This window comes from Cynocephalus volans, chromosome 5 (assembly GCF_027409185.1).
Source record: "Cynocephalus volans isolate mCynVol1 chromosome 5, mCynVol1.pri, whole genome shotgun sequence".
Lineage (NCBI taxonomy): Eukaryota > Metazoa > Chordata > Mammalia > Dermoptera > Cynocephalidae > Cynocephalus > Cynocephalus volans.
In genome coordinates this window covers 57,492,469-57,519,423 of record NC_084464.1, presented here as the reverse complement: position 1 = coordinate 57,519,423, position 26,955 = coordinate 57,492,469, and the positions used below count along the sequence as shown (strand labels likewise).

General features: G+C 42.1%; 1 protein-coding gene across 4 annotated transcripts in view; it reads left to right on the top strand.

Annotated features, from left to right (window-relative positions):
- The first annotated feature begins 282 nt into the window (after positions 1-282).
- PLA2G7 (phospholipase A2 group VII) overlaps positions 283-26,955 on the top strand; it is a 37,875-nt gene continuing 11,202 nt past the window's right edge. The window contains exons 1-5 of one of the 4 annotated variants that reach the window (XM_063096657.1): positions 283-372; positions 16,009-16,107; positions 19,607-19,674; positions 24,742-24,863; positions 25,294-25,438. In XM_063096657.1, the coding sequence (XP_062952727.1) occupies positions 24,768-24,863; positions 25,294-25,438 (241 nt within the window). In that variant the 5' untranslated portion in view covers positions 283-372; positions 16,009-16,107; positions 19,607-19,674; positions 24,742-24,767. Of the gene's footprint in view, positions 373-16,008; positions 16,108-19,565; positions 19,675-19,821; positions 19,891-24,741; positions 24,864-25,293; positions 25,439-26,955 lie in introns of those variants that run through there. The other 3 variants (XM_063096656.1, XM_063096654.1, XM_063096655.1) reach the window with 3 other exon arrangements.

The window sequence follows — 26,955 nt, the reverse complement described above, 5'->3', positions numbered from 1 at the left end:
GCAGTTCCAGGCTGCGGGCCCGGGCCCTGGGGAGGGTGTCGGCGCCGGCTGGCGCCCGGAGCCATCGCTAGAGTGGGCGGTGGGCGGTCGCGCGCTCCTCCCCGGGCCCTCCTCCCGCAGCGCCCGGGGAGGAGAGGGTCGGGGCGGTAAGGGTGCGCGGGGCGGGCCGAGGGCACAGCCGGCGCGCAGCCCTCCCGCTCCCCGCTCGCCGGAGCTGCCCGCCGCCCGGCGGCCACGGTAACCGCGGCTGGCCAGAGGCCCGCGGCGCTGGCGGCGAGAGGCTGGCGGCTTTGGCGCGCTCGGGTCGCGTCGGTGCGTCGCGGAACGCGCCCAAGGACCCGGTTCCCGCGAGCAGCTCGGCGCGGCACCCAGGTGAGGAGGGGCTCCGGGAGCGAGGCGGGGGCCCGAGCCGAGGCGCGAGCCGCGTCGGGCCACACTGTCGCCGCGCTGGAGGCCGGGACCCAGGAGCGGCGGCAGCCCGAGTGGGCTAGCCGGAGCCGCACCGTCCCTGCGGCCTCGGAAATAGCGCTACGATCGTTGCGCAGAGGGCGACGGAATTCGAACCTAGTTCTCCCCAACCTTTCCCCGAGGAAGCGACCCTAAGAATTCGGTGCTAAGGGGGGGGGGGGGACGAGGAGTTTTCTTATCCATCTGTCTCACATGGGGACACACACACTCGGCCTCCCCCCCCCCTCCCCCGCCCTTGGGGAGTACTGCCTCTTCTGGAGCCCACTTCTGCATAGCTGCTGTCCAAGCAGAATTATAAAAACAAAGCGATAGCTCCCCTGCCTGGGGCATCCCTCCTGTGGCTATTCTACGCAGAGTCAAGGTGGAGGCTAGGTTTTTTAAAAATCAAGCAAAACCAGAATACAAAGAACACTGGCTTCATCATCGTCTCCTGGACCTTCTAATAGAATTTTCTACAGCCAAAAACTTAAAGTTCGGGGCTTTCATTCAGGCCCTTAGTTCTTGGGTCGGCAGCAGAGATGGTGAGGAAGGAAATTATGAGCAGTGTGTATGGCTCATAATTGGGACCTTGCCATCTTTAAAGGGTACACGGATTCAGGTTTGGGAGGGACGTGTCAACAAAGCAGGCTTGCACAAAGTACCTTTGACCCAAATGAGAATGCTGAGCCCGGAGACTGGTATGTGAGTAGGAGCTGGAAAATGCATTCCCTGAAGTGTTAACAGTCCTAAGAGGCTCAGGACCACATCTTGGGGTGGCACTGAACTTGGGGATCAGGGCATTAAGTATTAGCCTAATCAATAAGAAGGAAATGGGCTTCTGGCCAGGAGGCACTAGTGGGCTGCCAGCACCCAAGCAGATTTCCTCACAGGGGGAGTTCTGGTGGCTCTGCAGAGTGTAGTGAGAGAACTCACTGACCGGCATTGTCCAGCATGCCCGCTGCAGCTCCTTGCACTTGGGCTTTGAGGGTGCTTTCCCTTCCCCAGACACTTGTGCAAACGAAGCTGCTTCTAGCTGCGTGGTGATGACTTTCATTGAACTGGGTTCTGCATACTCCAGGCTGGCACGACGGACAGTCACCACAGACTGTCACTGCCAGTAGAGCAACTGAGACTGAAGGAGTAGCAGAGTTAGGAGGGATGTTCATCTGGTTCAGCCACTCATTTTACAGTTGAGAAATCCCTTCTGAGGTGTGAAGGGCTTGCCCAGCACCCCAGGACTTTTGCCTCAAACAGAACCCTGGGCAGCTTGTTCATTTCCTCTGCATTGTATCTCTGGACCCTTTGCACTTTAGTCGTGAGGAACATGCAGTCTCAACATAGAGCACTGAGAAAAGTGCTAACCAGGTACCTGAGCAACTGGATTGGGAGCCCCTGGGAAGGTCAGAGTTTAGGAGTCTTAATCTATGTTCCTTCCCCTGACACCCCGGAAGACAGATTCTTCCTGGAAAGGAGGATGATCATCAGCTTATTTATACTCTGATTCATCTTAAGCCTCATTTTTTTTCCCTAGACCCATGATAATAAGGCCGACTGACTCCTTAAGACATTGAGAAGTTTCCATAAAAGTAAAGTATTGAGTGAAGAGAAATTGATGGGGAGCATTTAGTTCTAAAATCATACTGTTCTGTAATTCTGGGGAATATTTGTATTCTGAGGGCCGTGGGTTCTCACTGCCTTTCTCCGTGAAGCCAGGCATCTGTTATGTGCCCTCACCGTCACTTTGCTCAATTTTACAGGAATGACTCTTACCACACTAATAGAAATGGGCTAATAAATATAGGCTTTTGTTTTTAAATAAACTTAGCAGTTGAGGAGACAGAAAAAGCCTGTTATAAGAATAGATAGTCATTGAATTAGGTGGGCTAGTTGGTTTCCAGTAGAAGCTGTTTTCATTCATTCATTTCCAAAAAGTATTTACTGAGCAGCTACTGTGTCCCAGGCACTGAGTACAGAGCAGTGAGTATAGTAGATAATGCTCTCTGCTTTCATGGAATTCACATTCTAAAATCGAGGGATGAGCAAGGTAAATTTGTATAGTGATAACTATTTTGAAGAAAAGAAGAGTACTGTGGTATAGTGTTGGTGTGTGTGTGTGTGTGTGCGTGTGCGTGTGCGTGTGCGTGTGTGTGTGTTGGACAGGTAGAATGGGCCTGGCTCCTTGGATTGGGTTTTGAGGAGAGACTTCTCTGAGATATGGCCTTGAGATGAGACCCCAGGAAGGTGGGCAGACAGTTCCCGCAGAGGGAACTGCAAGCAAGAAATCCTGGGAACGAGTGTGATGTGTTCCAGGTACAGGTGGAAAGCAGGTGTGGCTGGAGTTAGCTGAGGGAGATGGAAGGCTGGAGGAGAGAGGTTGAGGGAGGGGTAAGGTCATGCAGAGCCTCATAGGCTGAGGTGAACAATTTGGATTTTATCCTAAGGGCAGTGAGAAGCCAAAAGAGTGTTCTCAGCAGAGACGTGACATTGTAGATTTACGTTTCTTAAGAGATTACTCTGGATGCTCGGTGCTGTGTGGAGAAGGGATTATGTGGGGAGAAGAGGGGACATGAGAAGACTGGCTCCAGATTTATTTATGGTGACCTAGTGCAGGGTGGTAGCAGTAGATGGGCATAGGCTATTTTTTGGAGGTAGAGTGGGAAGTTACTTAACGTTTATCTGTCTCAAATTACCCATCTGCAAAATGGGGAAGACATTGCCACATCTGGCTACATCTTGTAAAAACAAGCTAGTGAATATGCTTTTGAGGATAATCTAAGATTTTAATACTATTATTATTTGCTAATATTGTGTTATTTTGAATTCCCTGTGCTTCAATTTAGAATTTGTTGTAATAAATTTCAATGTCTTTTTGTTTATTTCATTCTTTTCAATTAATTAATTTATTGTACATAAAAAAATCTTTTTCTCTGCTTAGGGTATTGTAAACCCTTAACTAAGAGGTACCAATAAAATGTACCATCATAGAATGTAGCGAAATGAATGCTAAAATAATAGTGCTTAATTTTGAAAGTTGAATGTGTGCGGGTAAAATTATAAAATAGAATATTTGAAGCTGGGGACTGGAAAAAAATTCAAAAAATTTTTGGGTATATTTGCATTTATACTGGACATATCTGTGCAGATATCTGTGAATGCAAAGATCTGGAGATAATTGAAAATCTACACATGGTAGCAGAATTTCAGACAGGGCTGTGGGCCAGAGTTGAATAGAATTGTTTCCCTTAGTGAAGCATTCTCTCTCAGAGGAAACTCTCAAACTTTCCCTAGTTGAGCACTGACTAAGTTTTAGAGAGTCAGGGAGGAGTTCTGAAGTTGTTTACCAACTAGGGTAGGGAAGACCTTCTCAGTGACAGGACAATTAACTGCCACAATAAGGAACCCTATTTCTTTTTCCTGACTCACTTTGATGTATTAGAATGAGATGTGTCTGTTTAGAAGAAAACAGGTCCTTCCTCATTTGTAGATGTGTGCAGCTGAAATTTCAGCTCCTCATGACTTAATAGTCTCTGGGTCACGTTCTCTTGCCAGACCCCATTAATTATTTATTGGTCAGTGTGTCTCAATTTCAGCTTGAAGTGCTCAGTCTGCTGATTAAAATTACAAGCAAAATGTGGCAGTAATTCTGGAATCTGTACAATTTCTCTTTTGCTGTATCTGTTAGCATAGTTCCTTAGGGTTGGGGGGTGGTTAGGGCATCTTTAAGGGAAAGGTTACAGTCCCTCCTTGGGGCCACACATCTATTTTGTTTGACTGATATAATGTTTTGAAATGTTTAATTAGTTGCTATCCTTTAAAAGTTAGAGGATATTACATACAAATGTGGTTTTCAAGATTTTCTTGAAAACAATCAAATCTAGTAACATGGGGCTGTTATTCTTACATGGAAGCAACCAACTGGAGTAGAGGGTAGTTGCGCCTTTTGGATGGCCCAGTTTGCCACAATCCCCATTAGTCCTTATTCTATTATATAGCCCTGTTGGACACATTCAAGTTACCTGGCTGGCTCCTGGAGACTCGATTTTTAACCTTAGGTTTAGGGCTTTGTCCATTCCACTTTTACCCTCATCCAGTGCAGGAATCCTTATTCCAGTGTGCCTTCTTATAGTCCCCAGACCTGTACTTTAGCTGCTCCTCTAATAAAGAGGATAATGCTAATTGTTGAAAGCTCCTGTTAATGGAACTCTGCAATCTGGGTCCACATAGACTATATCTAGAACCTTCTGCACAGAACTGCAGCTGTCATGTGTCATCTGGGTTTTCCCCACAGTGAAGATCCCTCAGGACTTCAGCAGTTCCTCATGTGACTTGCTGCCTTGTTCCCTCATCATTCTGCTTATTGTTGGGTTATCGTCCCTTTGTATGAACCTTCATTTGATAAAATCCTTAAAGCCTCACCATTTTAATAGGTGTGGTCTAACTGGTGCAGAATGCAACAGGAGGGTGGCCTCACTCTCTCTAAGATGTTATACTTGTGTTTTGTAGCCTAAGATGTATTTAGATTTTTTTTGGCCAGTCCATTATTTTTCTGACTTACTTTCAGGACTTATTTTCTAGTTAGATTGATCCTGAGAGTTTATGGCAGAATTGTTCAATGTATAGCTTGAGAGCAGTGGTTTTCAACTGAGTGTGATTTTTATCCTCCCATCCCCGTGCCACAGGGGACATTTGGCAATGTCTGGAGACATATTAGGTTGCCACTACTGGAGTGTGCTACTAGTAGGTAGAGGCCAGGAATGCTGCTAAATATCCTACAGTGGACAGATAGCCCCCCACAACCAAAAATTATCAGCCCAGAATGTCAGTAGTGCTGAGGCTGAGAATCCTTGCTTTAGAGTCAGGGCCCAGGTTCAGACACTGGTTTAGTTACTTCCTGTCTCTATGAGCTTGGGCATGTTTTTAAACCTCTCTGTCTCTGTTTTCTCATCTGTGTATTGAAGTGCTCTGAGGACTAAATGAGTTCATTTATATAAAATGCTTAGAATAGTGTCTGGCACAGAGCAAATTACTATTACTGCTAACCGCCATACAAACAGATACTATCTTACTTTTCTATCTCACTTTATTAATTTTGGTTTGTATGTAAGATATCAGACAACTGAGTCACAAAGGTTGAGAGATAGCACTTCATTTCTGATCTCACCTGTGTGATGGGCACTGGTGCATCTGGATGTTTTAGGGAGATGTTAAGAGATCCTTCTAAAACTGCCTTCCCTCTAGGGATGCATTTTTTTTTTTTTTTTCAGATTCTTTCAGTATCTTCCTCTGTATTGGAGCATACATGTCAGGTGTAACACTGCAACCCCCACTGGGAGAACATGGACGTTGAGTTCCTTTACTGTAAGAGGATCTGTGCCTATTGCTTGTTCATCCCAGTTTCCTGTCCCCCAGCCTCTTCCATATTGCAGGCACCATGACTTACACCTACAGGACAGGCAGCTGGGGCTGGGCAGCAGTTGGTAGACTTGTGTAATAATAACGACATTCCTCTAAGGTCTTACATCCCTATAACAACCCCATGTGTAGGGTTCCCCTTTGACAGACGCAAAGAGAGAAGCAGAAAGTGGGTAAGAGTTTAACCATGGTCACCAAACCGATAAGTAGCAGATTCAGGATTCATTCCTTGACAGCCAGACGCTAGAGCTAGATTTCCAAACCACACTATTATTCTGCCACAAAGTAGGTTTTCTTGAGGAGTATACCCATGTTCTTAACATAACCATCAAATAGCCATTTATGCATACAACTCTCAAAAGATCCAGTTACTCTTACACTTATATTACGTGCACCGTGTGTGTGTGTGTGTGTGTGTGTGTGTGTGTGTGTGTGTGTGTGTGTGTGTGTGCCTTTTGCCTCTGATGTGTTTCATTTGTTAAGGTTAGCGGTTGATTGTAGCTTTAGTTTTTCATAATGCAGGGATTTCTGATCCTTCAGGGAGAAGCTGTAATTATTCTTTAGAAAAATCATTCTTCAGAAGCTTTAAGCTCACTGGAAGTCTGTAGAGTACTATAGCTGAGGTGCCAGTGCTGGATTGGCCTATCTGGGCAGGCAGGTTGGAAGATTGAATCAGAACCTGCAGTATAGCAGCAAGCTGCCAGTGATCTTAGATAACTTTTATCCTTCATGACCTTTAAGCCCTGTAAGGCACCAAACATCTGGACATTTGCCTCTGCCGATTGGATGCAGATGAGTTCCCATTTTCAAAATGTGAGAAGAGTCAATTCATTTTATTTTACTTGCAGCTTTTAAGTACTTGCACTTACAAATGGCTTGTGTTATTAAACTACTTCCACAAAGGGAACTGCTGCTTATTTTGCCTTTTTGACCCTACTTCTTAGGTTGTGAAATTATTACTCAAGAGTCATATCTACTGTGCCCCAAATAAGAGGCTTTTGACATTTCTGTAGAAATCACTAGTGTTATACATTTGAGATAATGTCCAAATTAAATCCTGATTTTACTAGCTAATGCGATAGAGAGAAAATAATATTAATAGAGTAGGTATTATCTTTTATCTGTCCTAGTTTCAATATTAGCAAGTATTGAGTAGGAATATTTTGCTGATGCTTTTAAAGATTTATATATTTTACATAAAGACGGGATCTCAGAGTCCAGCCACTCCCATGCACCTATCTCTTTTTCAGCATCCCTAGCAGGGGACAGTTAGCAGTGTTTGAATCCTGCTCGTGACATGGAACTCTCTCCACTGTCAGGTAGACATCACAAATGACCTGATCATCAAAATGTTTTTCCCTTTATTGTCTAGGCAACTTTCTCCCTGTAGCCTATTTCAGAACGAAATAAATATTTCTTCCTTATTAAACAGAGATAGAATTCTCTCCGTGTTCTCTTGGACCTGGGTTTCTTAACCTCAGCTTTACTCACATTTTGGGACGTTTCTGTGGGGGGTGCTGTCCTGTGCACTACAGGGTGTTTAGCAGCACCCGTGGCCTCTACCCACTAGATGCCAGTAGCAGATCCCTTCCAGCTGTGACAACCAAAAATATCTACAGACATTGCCAAATGTTTTCAGGGGGGCAAAATTGCCCCAGTTGGGAATCACTGCTGTAACGTGATGTTCAAGCTGTTTTCTCCCACCTTCATCCAATTATAAAACATCCAAAGCAGAAGGTTTTTTCTTCTTCCTCAATCATTCAGTCTGGTAATGGGTCAATTTTGAGATATTTAAGCCATTTTTTTTTTTTTAACTTTAGTTGAAACTGAATTGGCCTATTATTTGCTCTTTGGCCTCTTTTTCTAACTTTACACGCTCCACATGAGTTTTCTATTGCTGCTATAACAATTTACCACAAACTTGGTCGCTTAAAGCAACACTGTTATCTTACAGTTCTGTAAGACAGCCATCTGACATGTTCTCACTGGGCTAAGATCAAGGTGTTGGCAGAGCAGCCTCACTTTCTGGGGGCTGTACAGGAGAATCTGTCTCCTTACCTTTTCCGTCTTCTAGAAGCTGCCCACATCCCTGGCTCATGGCACCCTTCCTCCATCTTCAAAGCCAGCCACAGGGGCTGAGTTTTCACATCTCAGCATTCAGACCTCTTCTTCTGTCATCATCTTCCACTTTTAAATACCCTTATGATTACATTGGTCCCAACAGATAATTCATGATAATCCCCCTATTTTAAGGCCAGTCGACTAGCAACCTTGATTCCATCTGCAGTACTATTTTCCCTTTGCCATGTAACATATTCACATGTTCTGGGGATTAGAATGTAGACATTGGTGGTGGGCTATTATTCTTCCTGCCACATGCTCCCATTCCAGAAGTTAATCAGAACCAAAAGAGTACTGACACTTGTGAAAGAGCTTTTCTCTTCTGACTCTTTACCAATAACAGAAGAGTTGAGGCATGCATGCCCTAAACTCTTGCCAGGACTGGATTTTATTTGAACAGTTTATTCGTCAGTGCTTGATAAAAATTCCAGACTTGAGACTGAACATTTCACTTACTGTTTTGGTTTGTCTTGTATTTCAAAAAGGGAAATGATTCCTGATGAGAATTCAACAGTGATAGATAGGGGGGATTCAGGATTTGTGGTCATGGTAGTATGTGAAGATCTCAGCTGAGATATCAAGAGCAAGTAGGGAACTATGGTTTCCGTTGTAAATATGAAGTCTCCAGAAGAAAGGGGGAAAGGTGATATCAATTTTCCAATGGATTTAAATAGAATGTATTATTTCAGCTCTCATTGAAAGGTCTTCTTGATCACCAGGATGATATTTTATCTAGAGGTCAAGGGGACAAAATAAAATTGTTTTCAGGCTTTACTATTTTAAAAATTATTGATTTTTAAAGTAAATATTCCCACTGATTTAAAATACTGGGAGGAAAAAAGTAGAAAAAGGATAAAAAAGAACCCTTTAGTTTCTAACTATACAAAACACTCTGAAAAAGATAAACTTCTTAAAATTTGTTATGTTTTTTCTTCTTCTTGCCTTTCTCCTCCTTCCCCCACCCCTCTCCTCCTCCTCCTTTCTTTTTTTCGTGTATCTGAGATCATGGATAATTCTCTTAATTCCCTACATGACATTTTACTTAATATTAAACATAAGCACTCCTCATGATCTTACAAACTCTTCTTAAGTGTACTTTTTAAACTATTTTTTGTTAGTAAAGCAATACATTTTATTGTAAAAAATGTGAAACACCCATAAGTCCATCACCCGTTTTATATTTACTTTCTTTTTAGTATATATTTGTACATGGATATTTTATATTCTTTTTTTCAATTAAAATTGCATTGTAAACAGTTTCCTAAATCATGAAAGATTATTTTGTAAATACATGGTAATAATTGAATAAAATCCCTTTGATGATATCCCCTGATTGTTTGACATTTATAGGGTTTCCATTGTAGGTGTATATATATGTGCATGCATTGGCTCTTATGCAATTGGAATAAGCATTGTAGTGCTTAAGTTTTTAGAATTTTATTTCCCTGTATATAAGATTTTTTGGTGCTAATTTCAGAAGTGTAATTAAAAGGTCAGTTAAGAATATGGACAATTTAAGGTTTGCCAAATTGCCTTCCAAAAACCAGTGTATCAATTTATAAGCCCACCACCTATGCTGACTTTGTTTTGGTAAGTTTTACAGTTTTAAAACATATGTCCTGTGTTCCCAGGCTTTTGGTTTACCAGTTATTGCTCTGTTTGGATCTTTCTCAAAAAATATTTTGTATTTTTGCATTGGCCAATGTATTTTGCATTGGCCATTGTGGTAATGGATTTTCCTACATTATGATTATGAAGACTGCTGTATCAAGGCTTTTACTGTAGTGACCTTGGATTTTCCAGTTCTAAAAGAATGTTCAAAGTCACCATTATACTTTTCAGAGGACTACTTCACAAATGTAAATACATTTCGAACCAACTCGTATCCCATGGTTGAGAAAAAGGCACTTATCTGTAAAAAAGAGAACTTTCAGAGTTAAAAGACTTTCTGTGAATTGTTCATCTGTGTTCAGATTCAGAAGCCTCTAGTCATCCTCTTAGAAATCTAAACGACCATTGGAAGATTGAAGAAGCCAGTGTCCAAGGAAGCCAAGGACTTGAGGCCATTTATAGTTAGTTAGTGCTTTGTTCAGGAAAGCAAGAAGCGTTGTTTTCATTTTAGTAACGTGGAAAATGTTTCGTCTTATTTACTTACAATGTATAATACTTTCATAGAGGATTGACAGTTGCTTGCTTAAAATAAAATCACAAAAATAATAAAACAGCTTACCTAGAAAATAAGGCTAGAGAAATGCATCAAAAACCAGAAGAATGTATTGTTAAGGGCCCACCAGGTACAGAGAACTGTGGGAAAAAAAGATGAAGGTTATTGGATGTGGGGAAAGGAAATGGATACGAAAATATTTTAAATGTTAACAAACAAAGTAATAGTGTGGAGTGAGCATGGTTTACGGGGCTGAGGAGGCACTGGGGGAAGTTGATGTTGCCGAGGAGAGGACCAGGATCCTCAGAGCCTGAGACAGAGAGCTGGTTCTAGAGAAGGGTGAGCGTTGGTTCAGAACTGAGCAAAGAGAAGGGCTTCAGGAGGGAGCAGGACCCTCATATTCTCTGCTTTCCGTGAAGAAGAAGACTGTCAAATCTTCGAGTGTGAGGAATAGGAGGGCAGGCTGAAGGAAAGTGTGTGGAGAGAAGACTCTAACCTGATAGGGAGAGGCGAGCTAAAGAGTAGGGAGGGACGCTGCCATGACATTACTGGCACACAGTATAACTGGACTGCAGCCCGTGGGTTGAGGCTCCAGACTCCTCTACTTTACATACACCACGGCCCCAGCACATGCACCTGTGTGCAAACGCACGCACATGTCACTCACAGACACCATTCCGCTGTGCAGAAGTCATTCTTGTGTTCATTCATGGGACAAACATTCATGGAACATCTGGTGAGTGAAAGGCCCTTGCTGCTGGGTGCAGTGGGAAATAGCACTACTTGTAGGACAAAAATCCAAACACAGATATGCTGCCTGTGAGGTTCTCCGTGTTCTGACCCCTGCTCTCACCTCCAGCCTCCTTCCTCCCAACACCGATCTCCTAACATCTCCTCCCACGTCTGAACCGCCTCTCGGGCTGCATCACAACACTGCCATAGCTCAGTTTCCTCTGTGTACAATACCCTTCTTCCTCCCACAGGCTCAGGTCGGGCTGCTAACACTACTCCTCTTTTGAGAGTCAGCTCCAGCATGATCTCTTCTAGGAGGGCTTTCCATACCTTCCGGTACCACCCACCCCCAGAATTGACCATTGTTCTTTGTGCCTGCCTTGAAGCCATTGCTATCAAAAATCTCTCACTCCAAGTCTATGGCTCTCTCCATTCCTTCTCAGCACTTAACCAAAGCAGGATGAAGATGCTTAGTAGCCACAGGCACTGCAAATACTATAGCGTTCTTGTCCTCTACTTGTAAGTAAGATAAAGATAGTACTATGCCAGAAAACGTAAAACTCCTATGTATGTTGAATTTAGAGTAACTCAATTCTAGATTTTTCCGATTAAATATTTTAACTAAATTCATCAAGACTGAAATTGTCACATAGCTTCAGAGTCCTTGCTGCAGTATTTCTCTACCCCGGGTTCAGTGTGCCTACAGTAGAAACCAGCCATGCATTTAGCACTCAGTGTTTAGTAAAAGTCTGAATGGATGGGTGGATCAATAGGTGGTCTGGTGAATGGGCTATTGTGGTACAGTACATTTTGGAAACAGGAAAGGACCAAAGAGAAGAACAAATACAGTGCTGTGGGAAGTGGGGGGAGGGAGGCAGGTGTTTCTGGCTGTGGAAACTAGGAAGAGCATCATAGAGGAAGATACCCAACTAGGCTGATTGGAGGATAAGATGAAAGGCAAATGTGGTAGTGTGTACATATCACAAGTTAAATGCATTGATGACAAATCTACACATCTTTATAAACCTAAAACAAAAACAAAACACATCCTGTGTATAATATTAGATAAACCTACCTGCTTAGCAAGAGGGCTCCTAGTTACAGTTATTTTTCAGAAAGCACGTGGTATTCAACCCTGTTCCTTCTGAGTGTTTGGTTTTATCCCAGCCCCCAGGTCAGGTGTGTACCCCTGCCTGTGCCTGCTTGCCCATTACGTAGCCAGCCCAGTGATTCTCAGTGGGGGGCAGTTTTACCCTCCAGGGAACACTTGACAGTGTCTGGACATATTTTTGTTTGTCACAACTGGAGGGTGAGGAGGATGCCAAGTAGATTTTTTAAAAAGAAAATGAAAATCACCTGTAATCCTACCATTTAAATATAACCACTGAGAACATTCCGGGATTGTATTCATCTAGACTCTCTATTTGTGTATATATTTAAAATAAAAAGTTATATATTTAAAATAAAAACAAGACCATACTATGCTGATGATTTTTTTTCTCATACACTTGAGAAAGCTGACTTGTTGATCCAGGCTCTAAAGCCTATCAGTCAAATAACTCAGTCTCTCCAAGCCTCAGTTGGAGGTAATGATACAGCCTAACTACTCCTTGTTATGAGGACTAGAGACTACATAAAGTGTGGAGCTAGAGTGCTGGCACATAGTAGGTGCTCAATAAAAGATAGCTATGTTTCATATCACCTTTTAAAAAAACTTCTTAATTAAACTAATAATCTAATTTGGGTTCTAAAAGTCTGTGTTGAAGATGGACTACTTTGCTTCTCTGAAGGAGTTGTTGCCTAATGTTAATGCAGAACAAAACCAAATCAACAAGTTGAGACACTTAGTAAACCAATTCCAAGTCTCCTCAGATGCCTGTGATAAGTTAATCAAGACATTAGTTGCTACTTACAGAAGCAGGCTTATCAAGTTCTCATTCTGGTCCAAGGTGTTTTCATAAGAAAAAAAAAAGGAATATCAATATTTTCTTTTTACTTCTTTAACCATTTCTTGTACATCAATAGTTCAGTTTCAGAAGGAATCAGTAACTTAGTTTCTAAAGGACTTCTTGTCCAGAACTGCATATTTCACTATTGAACCTCCTGAGAAAGGACTGGCTTATGTTCTTCCAAATCAGGGAGCAGTATGTTTCCAAGAAGCACAAGGTCCCTGTTTTTGTTTGTAACTATGAGAAGAGGTGGCATTCCAAAAATAGAAGTTTTTTCCCCTGTAAGCGTTGTTCATTACCTGTCTCATCCAAATACAGAAGCTACGTCACAGACCATACTCTGGATAAACCAAGTTCCTAATGTATAGACTTTCTCTTCACTGAAGTGCTAGATAATAGAGAGCAACCTGGCTCATTCCTGTCTGAAGCTTGGTAGTCAGAGGGTGCTGGAGTAGTCAGACTGGATTACTGCCTGTAGGACCTGATTTAGAGAACACCAAAAGTCCTCTTTTCTCCAAATATCTTTCCCCAGTGGCATGAGATTCTTTCCTTCAGAGAAAACTTTTCAGGGCTTTGATATGATGCCTCCAGGAGACCTTAGTTAAAAGAAAGGGCTGTTATTTTGGAAGTTAATGAGGAAGTTCGTAAGGGCTGCTACAACAAAATACCTTAGATTGGGTGGTTTATAAACAACAAAAATTTCTTTCTCACAGTTCTGAAGGTGGGGAAGTCCAAGATCAAGGCCTGCTTCCTGTCTTAGAGGGCACCCTCTCACTGTGTCCTCACATGGAGGGAGGGGTGAGGGCCTTTCTCAGGCCTCTTTTATAAGGACACTAATCCCATTCACAAGGACTCTACCCTTGTGTCCCCATCACCTCTCAAAGGTCCCACTCCCTAATACCATCACCTTGGGGGTTAGGATTTCAACATATGAATTTGGGGGGGACACAAAACATTCAAACCCTAGCAGTCTCATTGACACACCAGTATCTTTTAGTAGCTTGTTTTGATTATGGAGCTGTCACTTTGGAAAGAGAGGAAAGGAGCTGAGAGTCTGGGGTATTTGATGAATTTTGAGATGCAAGCTATGGTGGTAGACCATGAGGGCGGGGTACCCCCATGAAACCCTTAAGATCTATTCAGGACTACCATCTATGGACAGAGGGAAAGATTACCAAGGAGCAACTTCAATCAGCGAAGGAGGAGTCTTCCTGTTCCTCTCTCAAGGCCTTGATTGACACCTTAGCTTTTATTTGGTTAACATTTATTGAGAGTTACTTAACTATGGGCAATGCATGGTACCAAGAATACAAAATGAGTATAGTAATATTTGCATTTAGCTACATGCAAAGATACTGTTTACATATATTTTTCATTTAAAAATGGGTAATTGTATTATCCTCAGCCACATTTTACAGGTGAGGAAACAAAGCACGGAAGTATTACACAGTTTGCAGAAGGTCACATTGCTAGTGTTAAGGCTGGGATTCAGACCCAAGCAGTTGGGCTTCAGATGCTAAAGCCCCCAGCAATTGACCACTACCCACTAGGGTATATTGAGACCTTACAATTTGGTGTGAGATCATCTGGGAATGTGATTCTGGGCTACTTGGTGGCCAACACCAAAAAGAAGACAGGAGCCTTTATCCTCATTCAAGAAGCATTTAGTGCTTGCTATATGCCAGGCCCTTTGCTAACTACTACCAATAAAAAGACAAATGAAACCAATCCCTGCCCTGGAGGAGCTCACAGGCTACTGGGTGAAACAATTCTGTAAACACAGCATTGCAGTACAGAGTGATAAGTGCCTGAAAGGAACCATGTATAGAATGCTATCAGAGCAAAAAGAGGCAGCCTGTTGTGCTGCTAGTGGCTTCACAGCCTGACTGTGCCCAGACGTGAGCCTCTGCTTGCCAAGGTGGTAAGTGTCTTCTCCTTGCTGTCCTTGCGGTTCCAGGCCCAGAGAAGACTTCTTTTCCTGACTGCAGGGAGACTTTTGTCCACTACTTAGGACATAACTGTCCTGCTATTAGCCTGGGGACAGTCTTGGCAACTATACCAGCCAGGCAGTGGGGTGGGGGTGGGGGGCAAGCATTTTGTGGCACTAGGAAGGTGGAGAGAGGAGTGGGGTCTCATTTGGGTCCTTCTAGCACTCAGTACACTGGAGTAGAAGAAGAAGACCTGCCATCTAGTCCTGTCCATATGAAAGGCTTGCTTTGTGACATCAGGCAGGTTGCATGGCCTTTCTGTGTTTCATTGCTCTTCATCCAACAAATTGAAAGATGGAGGTGCTGAATTTGCTTTTCTTCCTTTATTCCTACTATACCTTATAAATAATATGTTATAGCATTCATTATAAATATTTGAAAGTCTGTGTCACTGCTGGAAATTTTGCAGATAAAAATCACACCTATTTTAAAAAACTTGTTATACCAAACATACTGACTGACACATAGGCACTCTTCAAATTGAGGAAATGAATACACATGGACAAATGAATAAGTCAGCCAATCATTAAATTATTTAGAAGATTATTGCTTTGAGGATGAGGTCAGATATTACATACAATAGAGCAGTAAGAAAACTGTAAGAAAATGGTATTCTTGTTCCATTGCAGCAGTTTCCAAACACTACCTTCTGGGATTGGCTGTATCAGAAGCCCTGGGGAGCTAAAACACAGGTTCCTGGGCCTGCCTTCTGAAGATAGTAGGTTTGGGGTGGGGCTCAGGAATCAGTATGTGCAAAGGCTCCCCAAGAGCCTTTGTATCTTGCATGAGGTCAGGTTGGGGACCTTTGTGTGCCATTTCACCTGGCCTTATTTCTGCCCTGCTCTACTACAAGGGTACTTCAAAAAATTCATGGAAAAATAGAACTGAAAGATAATACAAATATTTCCATGAACTTTTTGAAGCACCTGCATACGAGAACCAAAGGTGATGGCCCTGGCACTGGTCTGGTAGGAAACATGGGGAGGGCAAAGCACCCTGTCCTGCTTGGAGGAGTTGGGGAAGCCATGGCAGCAATGGCTGTTTCTAATGCTTCCTGAGGTTATTGACAGGAAAATTGGGATGAATGCCAAGGAACTGTGGGCAAACTAAACTTTGGGTTAGAGTAGTGCTCCTAAAAATCACCAGTAATTTCCTTATGTGTTTCACTTTGTCTTCCTTTTTTCTCTTCTTCAAGCCCAGTGATCTTCCAAATGGGCTGAATGACCCTCCTTTTACTCTCACAGTCTAGAAGCATCAGAGGTGGAATTTTCTAAAACCCTCTGCTCAGGTTACTGTAAGTACTTTCTGTGGATTATGTTATTTGATGAAAAACCATGTTGTGACAGTATAACAGAAGGGTGGTCATGGAAAGCTGGTGAGTATACATGTTGGCTTCAGGTCACCCTCTTCTATTGCTTATTCAGGAACTCAGTTGCCGTTTCTCTGGATTCATACACAGTCCTCTGCAGTTTCCAATGGCCTCAGTGTATTGCTCCAAATATAATGTAGGACAAAAACAATGAGACAGATTCTCATCTCTTTAGAGAACAATTTCTGACTCTTTCAGTCATCCATCTAGATCCAAGAAGCTGTTTCTGAATACCTTAGCATCATTTAAATAATTGTTCTTTTCATTAATTTTAGGAGATTACAATTTTAGAGCAAATGGAAATCAACACTCAAGTTGTTATGTTTTAGTATAAAGCAGGGATTCAGACATTCTGGGTACTAGCCCTGCCTCCAGTACTTGCTGGCTGAGTGATTCAGACAAGTCAATTAAACTCTCCTTCCTCATTAACAGAATAGGGATAATGAAACATCCCTCACAGATTGTTTTGGTGATGATTAAATAAGATATTTTGTGCCAGGAACTGTGCAAAATGCTTGACACATAATAAGCCTTCAAATGTTAGCAGTATTATTATTCATTTAGTGGCTGAAGTTTTTGTGAACAACTCCTAGTGCCATTTTAAACTAAAAAGACAAATTATTGTGCTAGGTATTGACATGAAAAGATATCTGCATGTATTATCAAATCAAAAAGTAAATCAAATACATAACAAAGTTCTATAAAGAAATTTTAAAACTACATATGTATATATATTTATATGTATGTATACCTATTTATATCTGTGTGTGTATTGTATCTGTGCATGTATTTAAGCATAGAAACACATCTGGAAAAAATATATTAGCAAGTCATTATCAGTGAAGAGACAATCCAATTTTTTATTTACTGTATTGTCATTAGTGTTTGGATTTCTAAAAACATGTATTAACTTTATACTGAAATAAAATAAAATCAACCTAAGTTATAATCTTGAAGAGTTGCACTATGTATACTTTTTTCTGACCAAAGGAAAAAAAAAAAAAAAACGTTGTTGAATAAGGAAGTAAAGTCACTCTGCAAGTAGCCCAAGAAACTTAGAGCTCCAGTGAAAATTTTCCCAGCTACTATCTGGGTTTCTATAGCCTGTGTCTTAAGAGCTGGCCTTGCTACAACCCTGTCTCCTCTGAAATCTTTCTAAGTTCCTTTTGCCCTCAGAGTTTTTACATCATTTAAAACTTTATAATATCTCTACAAGTTGCTTTCTTCTTGTATTATATGTGCTAGTCTTGTCTCTGAAACCCAATTGTAAGCTCTAATAGAGCAGAGATTATGTCAAATTCTCTGGTGTTTACCACATTGTTGCCATGGCAGAGGGTACATAGCATTTTCTTAATAAATACTCTTTGCCTGAATGACTACAGATCTGATGTTAGTCAGGATAGGCCATGCTATGCTGCAGTAATGCAATAACAAGTTAACCTGGGAATTTCAGTGGCTTCACACAACAAAGGTTTGTTTCCTGTTCATGAAAGGTCCTATGAATTGGCAGGGGCTCTTCTCTATTCAGTAACTAGGGGTCAGGCTTCCTCGATCTCAAGACTCCACTATGTTAGCATGTGGCTTCTAAGTTTGCTCTATCAGGGAAAGGAACGGATGGAGGAGACACACTGATTCTTAAGTATCAGACCACTTCTGTTCAAATTTCCATGTATTAGGAATTAGTCCCATGGCCCCAGTCCAGCGACAAGGAAGGCCAGGTAACGTAGGGAGCACATGGATATTTGGGAGCACATACTCCCATACATCTAAGCTCTATCTTCCTGCAAAATGACCATAACCAGTAGTCAGTGCCTCGTTAGTATCAGTGGGACTGATACTCACATGGATCATTAAACTTGGCCCAGTTTGTCTTAGTAGCCATATGTGTTAGCGACTGCTAGGATTCAGAATGTATTCATTCAGTAGGCATTTACTGAGCACCTACTGTGTGCAAGGCACTATTCTAGGTCTCGGGCATACAGCAGGGGCAAAAACTAGTCAGAAGTCCCTGCACCCACAGAACTGAATTTCTAGTGGAAGGCGGTAAACAATGAACAAATAATGTACACAGCACGTTAGCTGGTGATAAGTTTTGGAGAATACTAAAGTAGGGAGAGAAATAGGGCATGCATTGTGGAGGGAAGGAGATTGGACTGTAATTTTAAATAGGTTAATCAGGGAAAGCATCACTGGAAGGTAACATTGGAGCACAAGCGCAGAGGTGAGAGAGCCAGTCATTTGAATGCCAGGGCAAAGAGCATTCCCCTAAGAGGGGACATGTGCAAAACCCCCTGGTGCAGGGGAGGGGTGCTGAGTGCTCGGTATGTTTGGTGAATGCAAGGAAGCAGGTGAGGTTGCAGCAAGTGTGTGAGGGGAGTAGTGGCAGGATTGGGAGTCTGTTGAGTACAAACTACATGGAGCCTTATATGCTACTTTAAGGTCTATGACTTTTGTTCTGCGACATATGAAGCCATTTGGGGGGTTTGAGCAGAGAAGTGACATGATCATTCTGGCTGCTCTGTTGGGGACAGACTCTAGGGACAAGGGTAAAGCAGGGAGACCGGTTAGAGGCTATTGCCAAAATACAGGGGAGAGATGGTGGTGGCTTGGACCGTTTCTATCACCTCAAAAAGTTGAAGGGACAGCCTTTAAAGGGGAAAACTGATGCACAAATACAAAATAGTTTTTGCTAATAAGATGTTAGCATACAGCTTAATTGTTATATAATTTATTATTACAAGGAGTCTGATATTCTATTGTTTTATTCATCGGTTCAACAAACAATTATTCAACACTAACTGCCTGCTAGGCCCTCTGTTAGGCACTGGAGACAACAAATAAGACCTGACCTCTGCTTTTTGGAAGCTTATAGTGTGGTAGAATTGTAAAAATTGCTCAAAATATAACATCATGAATAGCAAAAAAACCACAGCAGGAGCAATATAATCAATCACAATCATATGATATAATTAAGATGGAAACATTAGCCAAAATTTATTAACTGTCTGCTATGTACTAGGTATACCTATGGATATTATTATGATGCTAATATGTGGTTGTTATAATTATTATATTTTGATGCTATTCTTTATAACCAAATTAGACTGTAATAAAGCTAGATAACTAGTGACCAAAAACCTACTGTAACAGACTAAAAGTAATATTTCTGTGCTCTGCAATCCAGCATTACAAGGCTTTTGCCACCCTAGTGCATATCTAAAACCCAGACCAGAAAATGCATGTTCCATTTTTTCCAAATGTTCTAAATCAGCCTTGCTGATTTGTCAGCCTATTTAAGTCCTCGTAATTGCATGTTTTTTTTTTCTTCTTTTAATTATCTGCTTTGAAGAAAGTTAAGCTGAAACTGCTCCTCAGCTCCCAAGATGGTGCCATCCAAATTGCATGCGCTTTTCTGCCTCTGCAGCTGCCTTGCGCTGGTGCATCCTTTTGACTGGCAAGATCTAGATCCTGTTCCCCATATTAAATCTTCAGGTAAGAGGTATATTTGTATGGGGCTTTAGCAACTGACCTGTTGCCAGACTCCAAGTGGCCCCAGAGAAGTTGCATGTGTGGACTTCGAAGCAAACCCTATTAAGAAATGCTCATGGAGACCCACTATTCTCCCGGGGTAGGGGAGAAGGCCTCACTTTCTCCTTGTTACAACAGAAATTGAAGAAGTGCCTGTGTTCTTCAGTATCATGACTGCAGGTCAGTACCAGGATGAGACATTTTAAGACATACTAGAAGCTCAGCTTGCAGTCACCATGGAGAACTTCCCTAATGCCACCCCTTCTCTTCCTCTCTTCCCAACCCACTCCCACCCAAGCACGATAACTCACCTGCCCAGGAGTTCACTCCAAGGCAGCCCCCAAATCTGCTTCCGTGAAGATGAAGAAGAGGCAGGTGTTTTGATCAATAGTCATAGTCCTGGTTAGTAGTGGAGGGTAGTATGAGAAGATAACAATTTAGGGTCATGGGATCCAAAAGGAAATAATCTTTTGTACCTAATAATGGGGAGAATGGGAGTCAATTAGATGCTAAGGAGCTCCAGATGAGAATGAGTGATCACTTGCTCGTTCTTACCTTGTGGTAGGAGGGAAGGAAAGGAGAGGAAGGCTTAGACAAACCCAGGAGGAGTGGCCAGAATGAGACAGCCATCTCTAGACAGTGCATCTGACGTCACTAAGAAGGAACTTTACTGCAAAGAGATTGCTTCTGGAATTTTGTGAATTCCTCCTCATCCCAGAGGGTTGTGATGCATGAAGTGCCCTGTCTAGTCTCCTACAGAGAACAGTGTATGTGGCTCTGAATGATGTCATCCTGTCTACACCCACACACCTGTGCACCTGGGTGATATGGTCACTCTGGATCTAGTTGTTCAGGCTTGATGGGTGACTCCTCCCCATAGCATTTACAAAGAACTTTCATAACTTAGTGCCTTAGAGATCAATTTTGCCCTACTTTCATAATTGGGGAAATGAATGTATTAGTGGGAGAGGGACTACATCTCACATCTACATTTGCATAGGAAATAGAGTAAGATCTCTCAGATCCATTCATTCCACGACACTTATCAGGAAATTAAGACATCAAGGATACACTGGTGACTAAGACAAAGAGCTTGTAGTCAAATTTTAAAAACCTGCAGCCTAGTTGAAATTAAGTTCATTTTTCCCATTACCTTTTCCATGGATCAAAAACAGGTAACCTCTTACAAGATCGGCAAATTATTTTCTAGAATATATATCATGCAATTTTTACTGGTACAGGGTGAGAATTTCACAACATGTTTTCTATCCCCTTATGTTTAAAAATCATTGGAAAGCTATCAAATGATGGACAGAAACTTGAAGATAGGGACCTTGTTTTATTCATTTTTGTAGTTCCAGCATTGAGCTCAATGCCCTACTCATTCAAAATGCTCAAAAATGAATGCATAAATATTTTTCAATTAGAAATAGCTTATTAAATAAGAGATTAAAATAACAGTTGATTCTTTATAATTTCTTACTAAGTATATATAAAAAAATATGGCTGTTCAGGTAAAAGTTTTATAAGTATGGGCTAGAAATATCCTATTTGCTAATGAAGGACATAAAGCCATATGAGGGAATCTAATTTTCCAAGCATGTATACAATTCATCTCCAAACCCAAGACTGAATACCAGTAATATTTGACAAATGAACACCACCAAAAATATATAATGAGATTAATAGTATACTATAGATTCTAATCCTCCTATTAAAACAAAGTTGGAGAAAAATAGGGTGAGATATTTATAGATTCTGAACCACAAAACTGTATCATCTGTATAGTGGACATTTGAGCTGACTTCTCTCCCCTTCCTTTGTGATGATTTCTGATAGATGGTTGCAGCATGGGACATCCAGGTCCATGACTAAGTTAACTATAGGCTGCTGAGACTTTTCTGTAGCCATTCTAGCACTCGTCAGCCAGAGGACCCTGTAGACCCATGCCAAAACCTTGATAATTTCAGCATTTCCTGAGACCTTTTCAGGGGTCAGGTGTTCTGGAATAGGCAGACCTATAGCCTCACCTTGACCTGTGTCTCCTGAATGCTGGCTCCTGAATGCTGTCAGGTAGAGCAGATTTTTGACAACCAGGGCACTCCTAGGTTAATGGAAAATATTCTCAGGGCCTCAGTGGAATTGAGATCTCACCAGGGGAGCCTTATGCAGAGTGGAATCCTCCTGTGGCTCTAGAACTGAACCCCTAATTCTAGAGGTAGTGTCTTCAAGGCAGCTATGGCTTCTCTGGGGCTCCTCACCAAACTGTGTGAGCCAGAGGTCTCCCCCACCAATCCCTGTATAGCCAGGCCATGGCTTTCTGTGGGTGGGGGCACAGCAACTGGGGCAGGCTGCTCATCACAGGACAGGCAGGTGTGGCCCACCCTACCGACCTCTGGAGTTGACGTCTCCCTGTTAAGCCAGGAAGCATGGCTCAGTAGATAGTCTTTAGTGAGAGAGGAAGAGCCTTTATAATTCTAAATAGACCCTGAAATGTTCACCTTACAGGTAAAGTGGGAAAACAAGTCTCTGAGGAAATGTCTTAAAGTTTAGATCTGCCAGAAGGAAAGTGGTATGCACCAGTTTAGATCTGCTGAAGCTCCTCTAAGGACATCACCATGAATCTAGCTAGTTAACTAACTCTGGAGAAGGGGACAAATAATATTAATCATCCGCCTGTAATGTGGCATGTCCTGTTCCAGGTACTTGACCTACATTATTTCTTCATCCTCACAACTGTCCTACAGCAGGTCAAGTGCTTTTATCCCCACTTTACGATTGCAGCTCAGAGAAGGGAGTAAACTGCCCAGGCCAGAGCATCATAGCTTGTAAGAGGTACACCTGGAATCTGAATAGGATCACCTGGATCCAATAGCCAGGGCCATTCATCTCACCACCTCTTTCCTTGGCACTACCTTCTGTGATATGACTATGGATTGCTGAGTTGTGTGTCAGGCCTGATGGTCTGGTACCTTAGCCTAGCATTTCTTCAGCTTTAATAGGCACACCTTTTCTGACTCAGCAGAATTGAGGTGCAGTCTGAGTACCTGCATTTCCAAGCTCCGGGTGGTGCCAGTGATGTTGGTCTGTGGACCGACCTTGATAGCAAGGCCTTATGTATTGAAAGGCTTCACCACTGGCAGGTCCTCCGTGAGTGAGTCTCTAGTGTGGAGGATGTAAATAGCTTTCCTCCCATGATGAAACCCTTCTGGGCAAAGCCCCACAATATTAATGCAGATGCCATACCAAACATAACTCTTGGTATGTCAGAGGCAGAGTGTGATAGAAGACACAGTCTGTCCAGCAGAGTAATCGACTCCCACAGTCCAATGGAGGGGGAGGGATGGGCAAGCTGAATGTATCAAGAAAAGTGAGAGTTTGCATATACTAATGTTTGAACTCAACATCTTGAAATTAAATATGGATTTTATTGGGGTTTGAAAAAGAGGAGAATAGATGAAGCTGCAGGTATGTGGAAGGGTTTTGATACCAGAGTGAGAAAAGGAGTTTCAGGAGTGGGTGGTAAAAGAACACATATGATAAAGAGTTTGAAAGAAGTATAAGCAAGACCAGAGGCAGTTCAGATTAGTTCAGCTGATTTTCACAAATATTTATTGAGCATCAACCATGTGCCAGATGCTGTGTTAAGGTCAGAGGATACAAAGACATGGATATAGGTCTTGAGAAGTAGTGGGAGACAGTGCACAAACACATAATTTTAATATAAGGTGATAGGAAGGATAATTAAAAACATATGGAGGGAATCTTTGTGATACTGAGGATGAAATGATTAAGACTGTCTGGAGGATCATCATCCAAGAAGATGCCATCTGCTCAAGGTGTTAGAGGTTGATCAGGAGTTTGCCAGGGGGATTTTGAGTGCAGGCAATGGCATTTACAAAGGTGCAGAGGCCCCAAACCAGCCCAGTGTGTAGCTCAGGAGTGCTGGAGCCCAAGGAAGGGGGGAGAGGGGTACTTACAGGGAAGAGGCAGAAGAAGAGTATAAGGCACTGGGCCTCCAGATCACAGAGGGTCTTTCTTACTGTGTCCAGGAACTTGGGATTTAATTTGTGCACCTGTGAACCTCAATGCATTTCAGCCCCAGAATGTTGTAAGAATAGGCCGCTTATTTGCCTCAAGTAGCAGTGTATTTACTTAAGAAGGCATGTGTGGATTTAAATACCTCCTAAAAACTGCCTTCTAAAAATATTCCAATACATTCCCCCTTCAAGAAAAAACTAAGATAGGAAGCCATTGAAGGATTTCAACAATTGGTGAGATTTGTGCTTTAAATCACTCCCGGAGCCATGTGAAGGATAAACGTTTGAAGGGGCCGAGATCCAAGATGGATAGGACAGTCAGGAGAGCTGGCAACTGCCTGGTCAAGAGACCATGAGAGTGTAAATAGGACAGTTGAGCTAGAGGGTCAGAGGCATATGGGGGAGATAGTTCTACACTAAAAACAAATATTAGAAATTGAGACTTGGCTGCGTGTACGGGGTTGGTGAGAAAGGTCGGAGAGTGGGATGATTCCCAGATTTCTGACTTGGGATGCAGGAGAGGGAATTCTGGAGTTGCAGGCTGTGTGGTTGGAGGGGGAGGAGGGGGAGTTGGGAGATGGTCATTTAGTTTCATTTTGGATCACTGGCTTTATTACGGGATGGACATCAGGCAGAGATGCCCAGTGAGAAGCTGTAAGCACAAATCTGAAATGCGAGATGAAGTTCATGCTCAGACTTGGGAGGTCATCATCATTAACATACTCTAGATGGAAGTAGAAGATGAGGACAAGGCTGCAAGTATCAGGAGAAGGGCTACATCTGCCTCCATCTTTTTACCCTCTAAAACTCCCAAACAATGCTTTGCACACAGCAGGCCCACAATAATTATTTGTGTATTTTACAAGTTAGGTTAAGAAACGAAGGAAGCCACAAACTATGGGCAGTAACTTGATTCCCTTGGCACTCCTTTGCATAGTAAAGTCTGGGGTGTAATGGATGACAAATGAGATGATATTTACCTGTTTTTCAGCCTGGGTCAATAAAATACAAGCACTGATGGCTGCTGCAAGCTTTGGCCGAACTAAAATCCCCAGAGGAAACGGATCTTATTCTGTTGGTTGTACAGACCTGATGTTTAATTACACTGATAAGGTAATGCCTTTATTACTACAACCTATCCCTATATTCCAATATTGGCTGTTGTTATGGCCCACTGGAAGGTGTTGAAACTTGACCCTGTCATCCTCTGAGAATGGCTTCATATGAAGCCTGTTGCTGGTTAAGTCATTCCCTAATTCTTTGCTGTCATCTGATCAATTCATCTATAAACCCATTATTTTTCCCTTCCTTCATGGCTGAAGCCAGGCTGCTCATATTTTCTTTTCACTCAGAAAGCATATTGTTCTCTTTCTCCTCTCTTTCATGACTGTATTCATTCGCCACAGTAGCTTAAAAAGTTCTCTGGACCTCTTTGTGAATAACAGAGGTATTTGGGTCCCCACAATTAAATGTGCAAAATAGCTGTTGGAATATGTTTGAGAAACAACTTGGCTAAAAGTGCATTAATTTCTTTCCTCAACAGGGCACCTTCTTGCGTATGTATTATCCATCCCAAGGTGATGACCTCCTTGACACTCTCTGGATCCCCAACAAAGAATATTTTCAGGGTCTTAGTAAATTTCTTGGAACACACTGGCTTATGGGCAAAATTTTGAGCTTGCTCTTTGGTAAGATTTCTGTTGATACTACTTGTTGGCTCTAGAATATAAGAAACCTTGAAAACAGCAAGAATTTCAGGTGGTTAAGGCCAGGGTAGATTTTCTCCCATCTAAACTTCTCCTAAGGTGAGAAAGTATTTCTTAAAAGCCCAGGCAATCATGAGAGAATGAGGGTTCCCATTCTGTCCACTCTGAATATGACAGGAATGGGTGAAAGTATCAGAATGGCTCTGACATCTTTCTGTGGCTGCTCTTTAGTTTTCCTTCTTGCATACTATGGAGAGAGCAATAACGTGAGAGGAGCAAGTTCACTGGTGTGACCACTGCCCTTCATGCTCTGTGCTAAAGTGCTTTCTAAAGTCAGACAAAAAGGGAATGCAGGTAGAAGCCACCATAACTCTCCAGATCCAAAACAAAGGAGTCAAAGCTAATTTCCTACTCATCATGAATGAAGAAACTACTCATTCCCATCACCAACCTCCAAGGGGCTTCTCCATTAGGACAATCTGATATGCATTCATCACTTAATTTGTCTACATTACACTAACACAAACTTTTCCTTCTTTATCTGTTTGACCGGACATTACTGTTGGGCTGATGTTAACTGTGTCTTTAAATTTCTCTCTCAAAACTACCTACCCCTTTTTGGGATTCATTTTAAACATCTCTTTAGAGTTTTTTTAAAAGCCACTTTATAATAGAAATGATGAAAATTCTATAACTACACATCCTTATGGTGCTGAATAACTTATAAATCACTTCCATAGCAATCTTCGCATGCAGTCTTCATGACCACATCTCAATTTTACATGAGAAAAATGAAACACAAGTAATTACTAATAATAATGATGACAATAACAATTGAGAAGTGAAGGAAGACAGTATCTTCCATCTTTTAAGCCCCTTACTATGTGACTGGTAGTGCTTTATATATATATAACCTAATTAAATAAAATTCTCACAAACACCCTGTGAGATAGGTATCATTTCCTCCATTTTACAGAAGAGGAATCTGAAGCTCAGAGAGTTTGAGGAACTTACCCAAGGCCGATAGCTAGTAAATGGCAGAGCTGCATCCAAAGCCACTCTGAGTATAAAGTCAAGGGTCTCTCCACCTTTCACTGGATCAGGACCAAATCAGAATGAGAGTAGTCTGCAGTTCTCAGATTCTGCCTCTCAGTGTAGAGCTCCTGAGGTTTACTGGGTAGTTTGGTTTCAGAAGATTTCCTTTGAAGTTTTTCCACAACCTGGGAATGGTAATAAGTAGCAGCTTTGCTGAATACACCTGTAAGTAGGAAAACCTCTCACTTTAAGTCAGAGCTGACAGTGAGAACTGATAATTAATGATCCTATGGTCTGAGAAAAGAACACATGGTTCAGGTCTTTGACTGGTGGGTATTTAGTAGTAGCCTTTTTTTTTTTTTTTTTTTTTTTTTAAGATGACCGGTAAGGGGATCTTAACCCTTGGCTTGGTGTTGTCAGCACCATGGTCACCCAGTCAGCTAACCCGCCATCCCTATATAGGG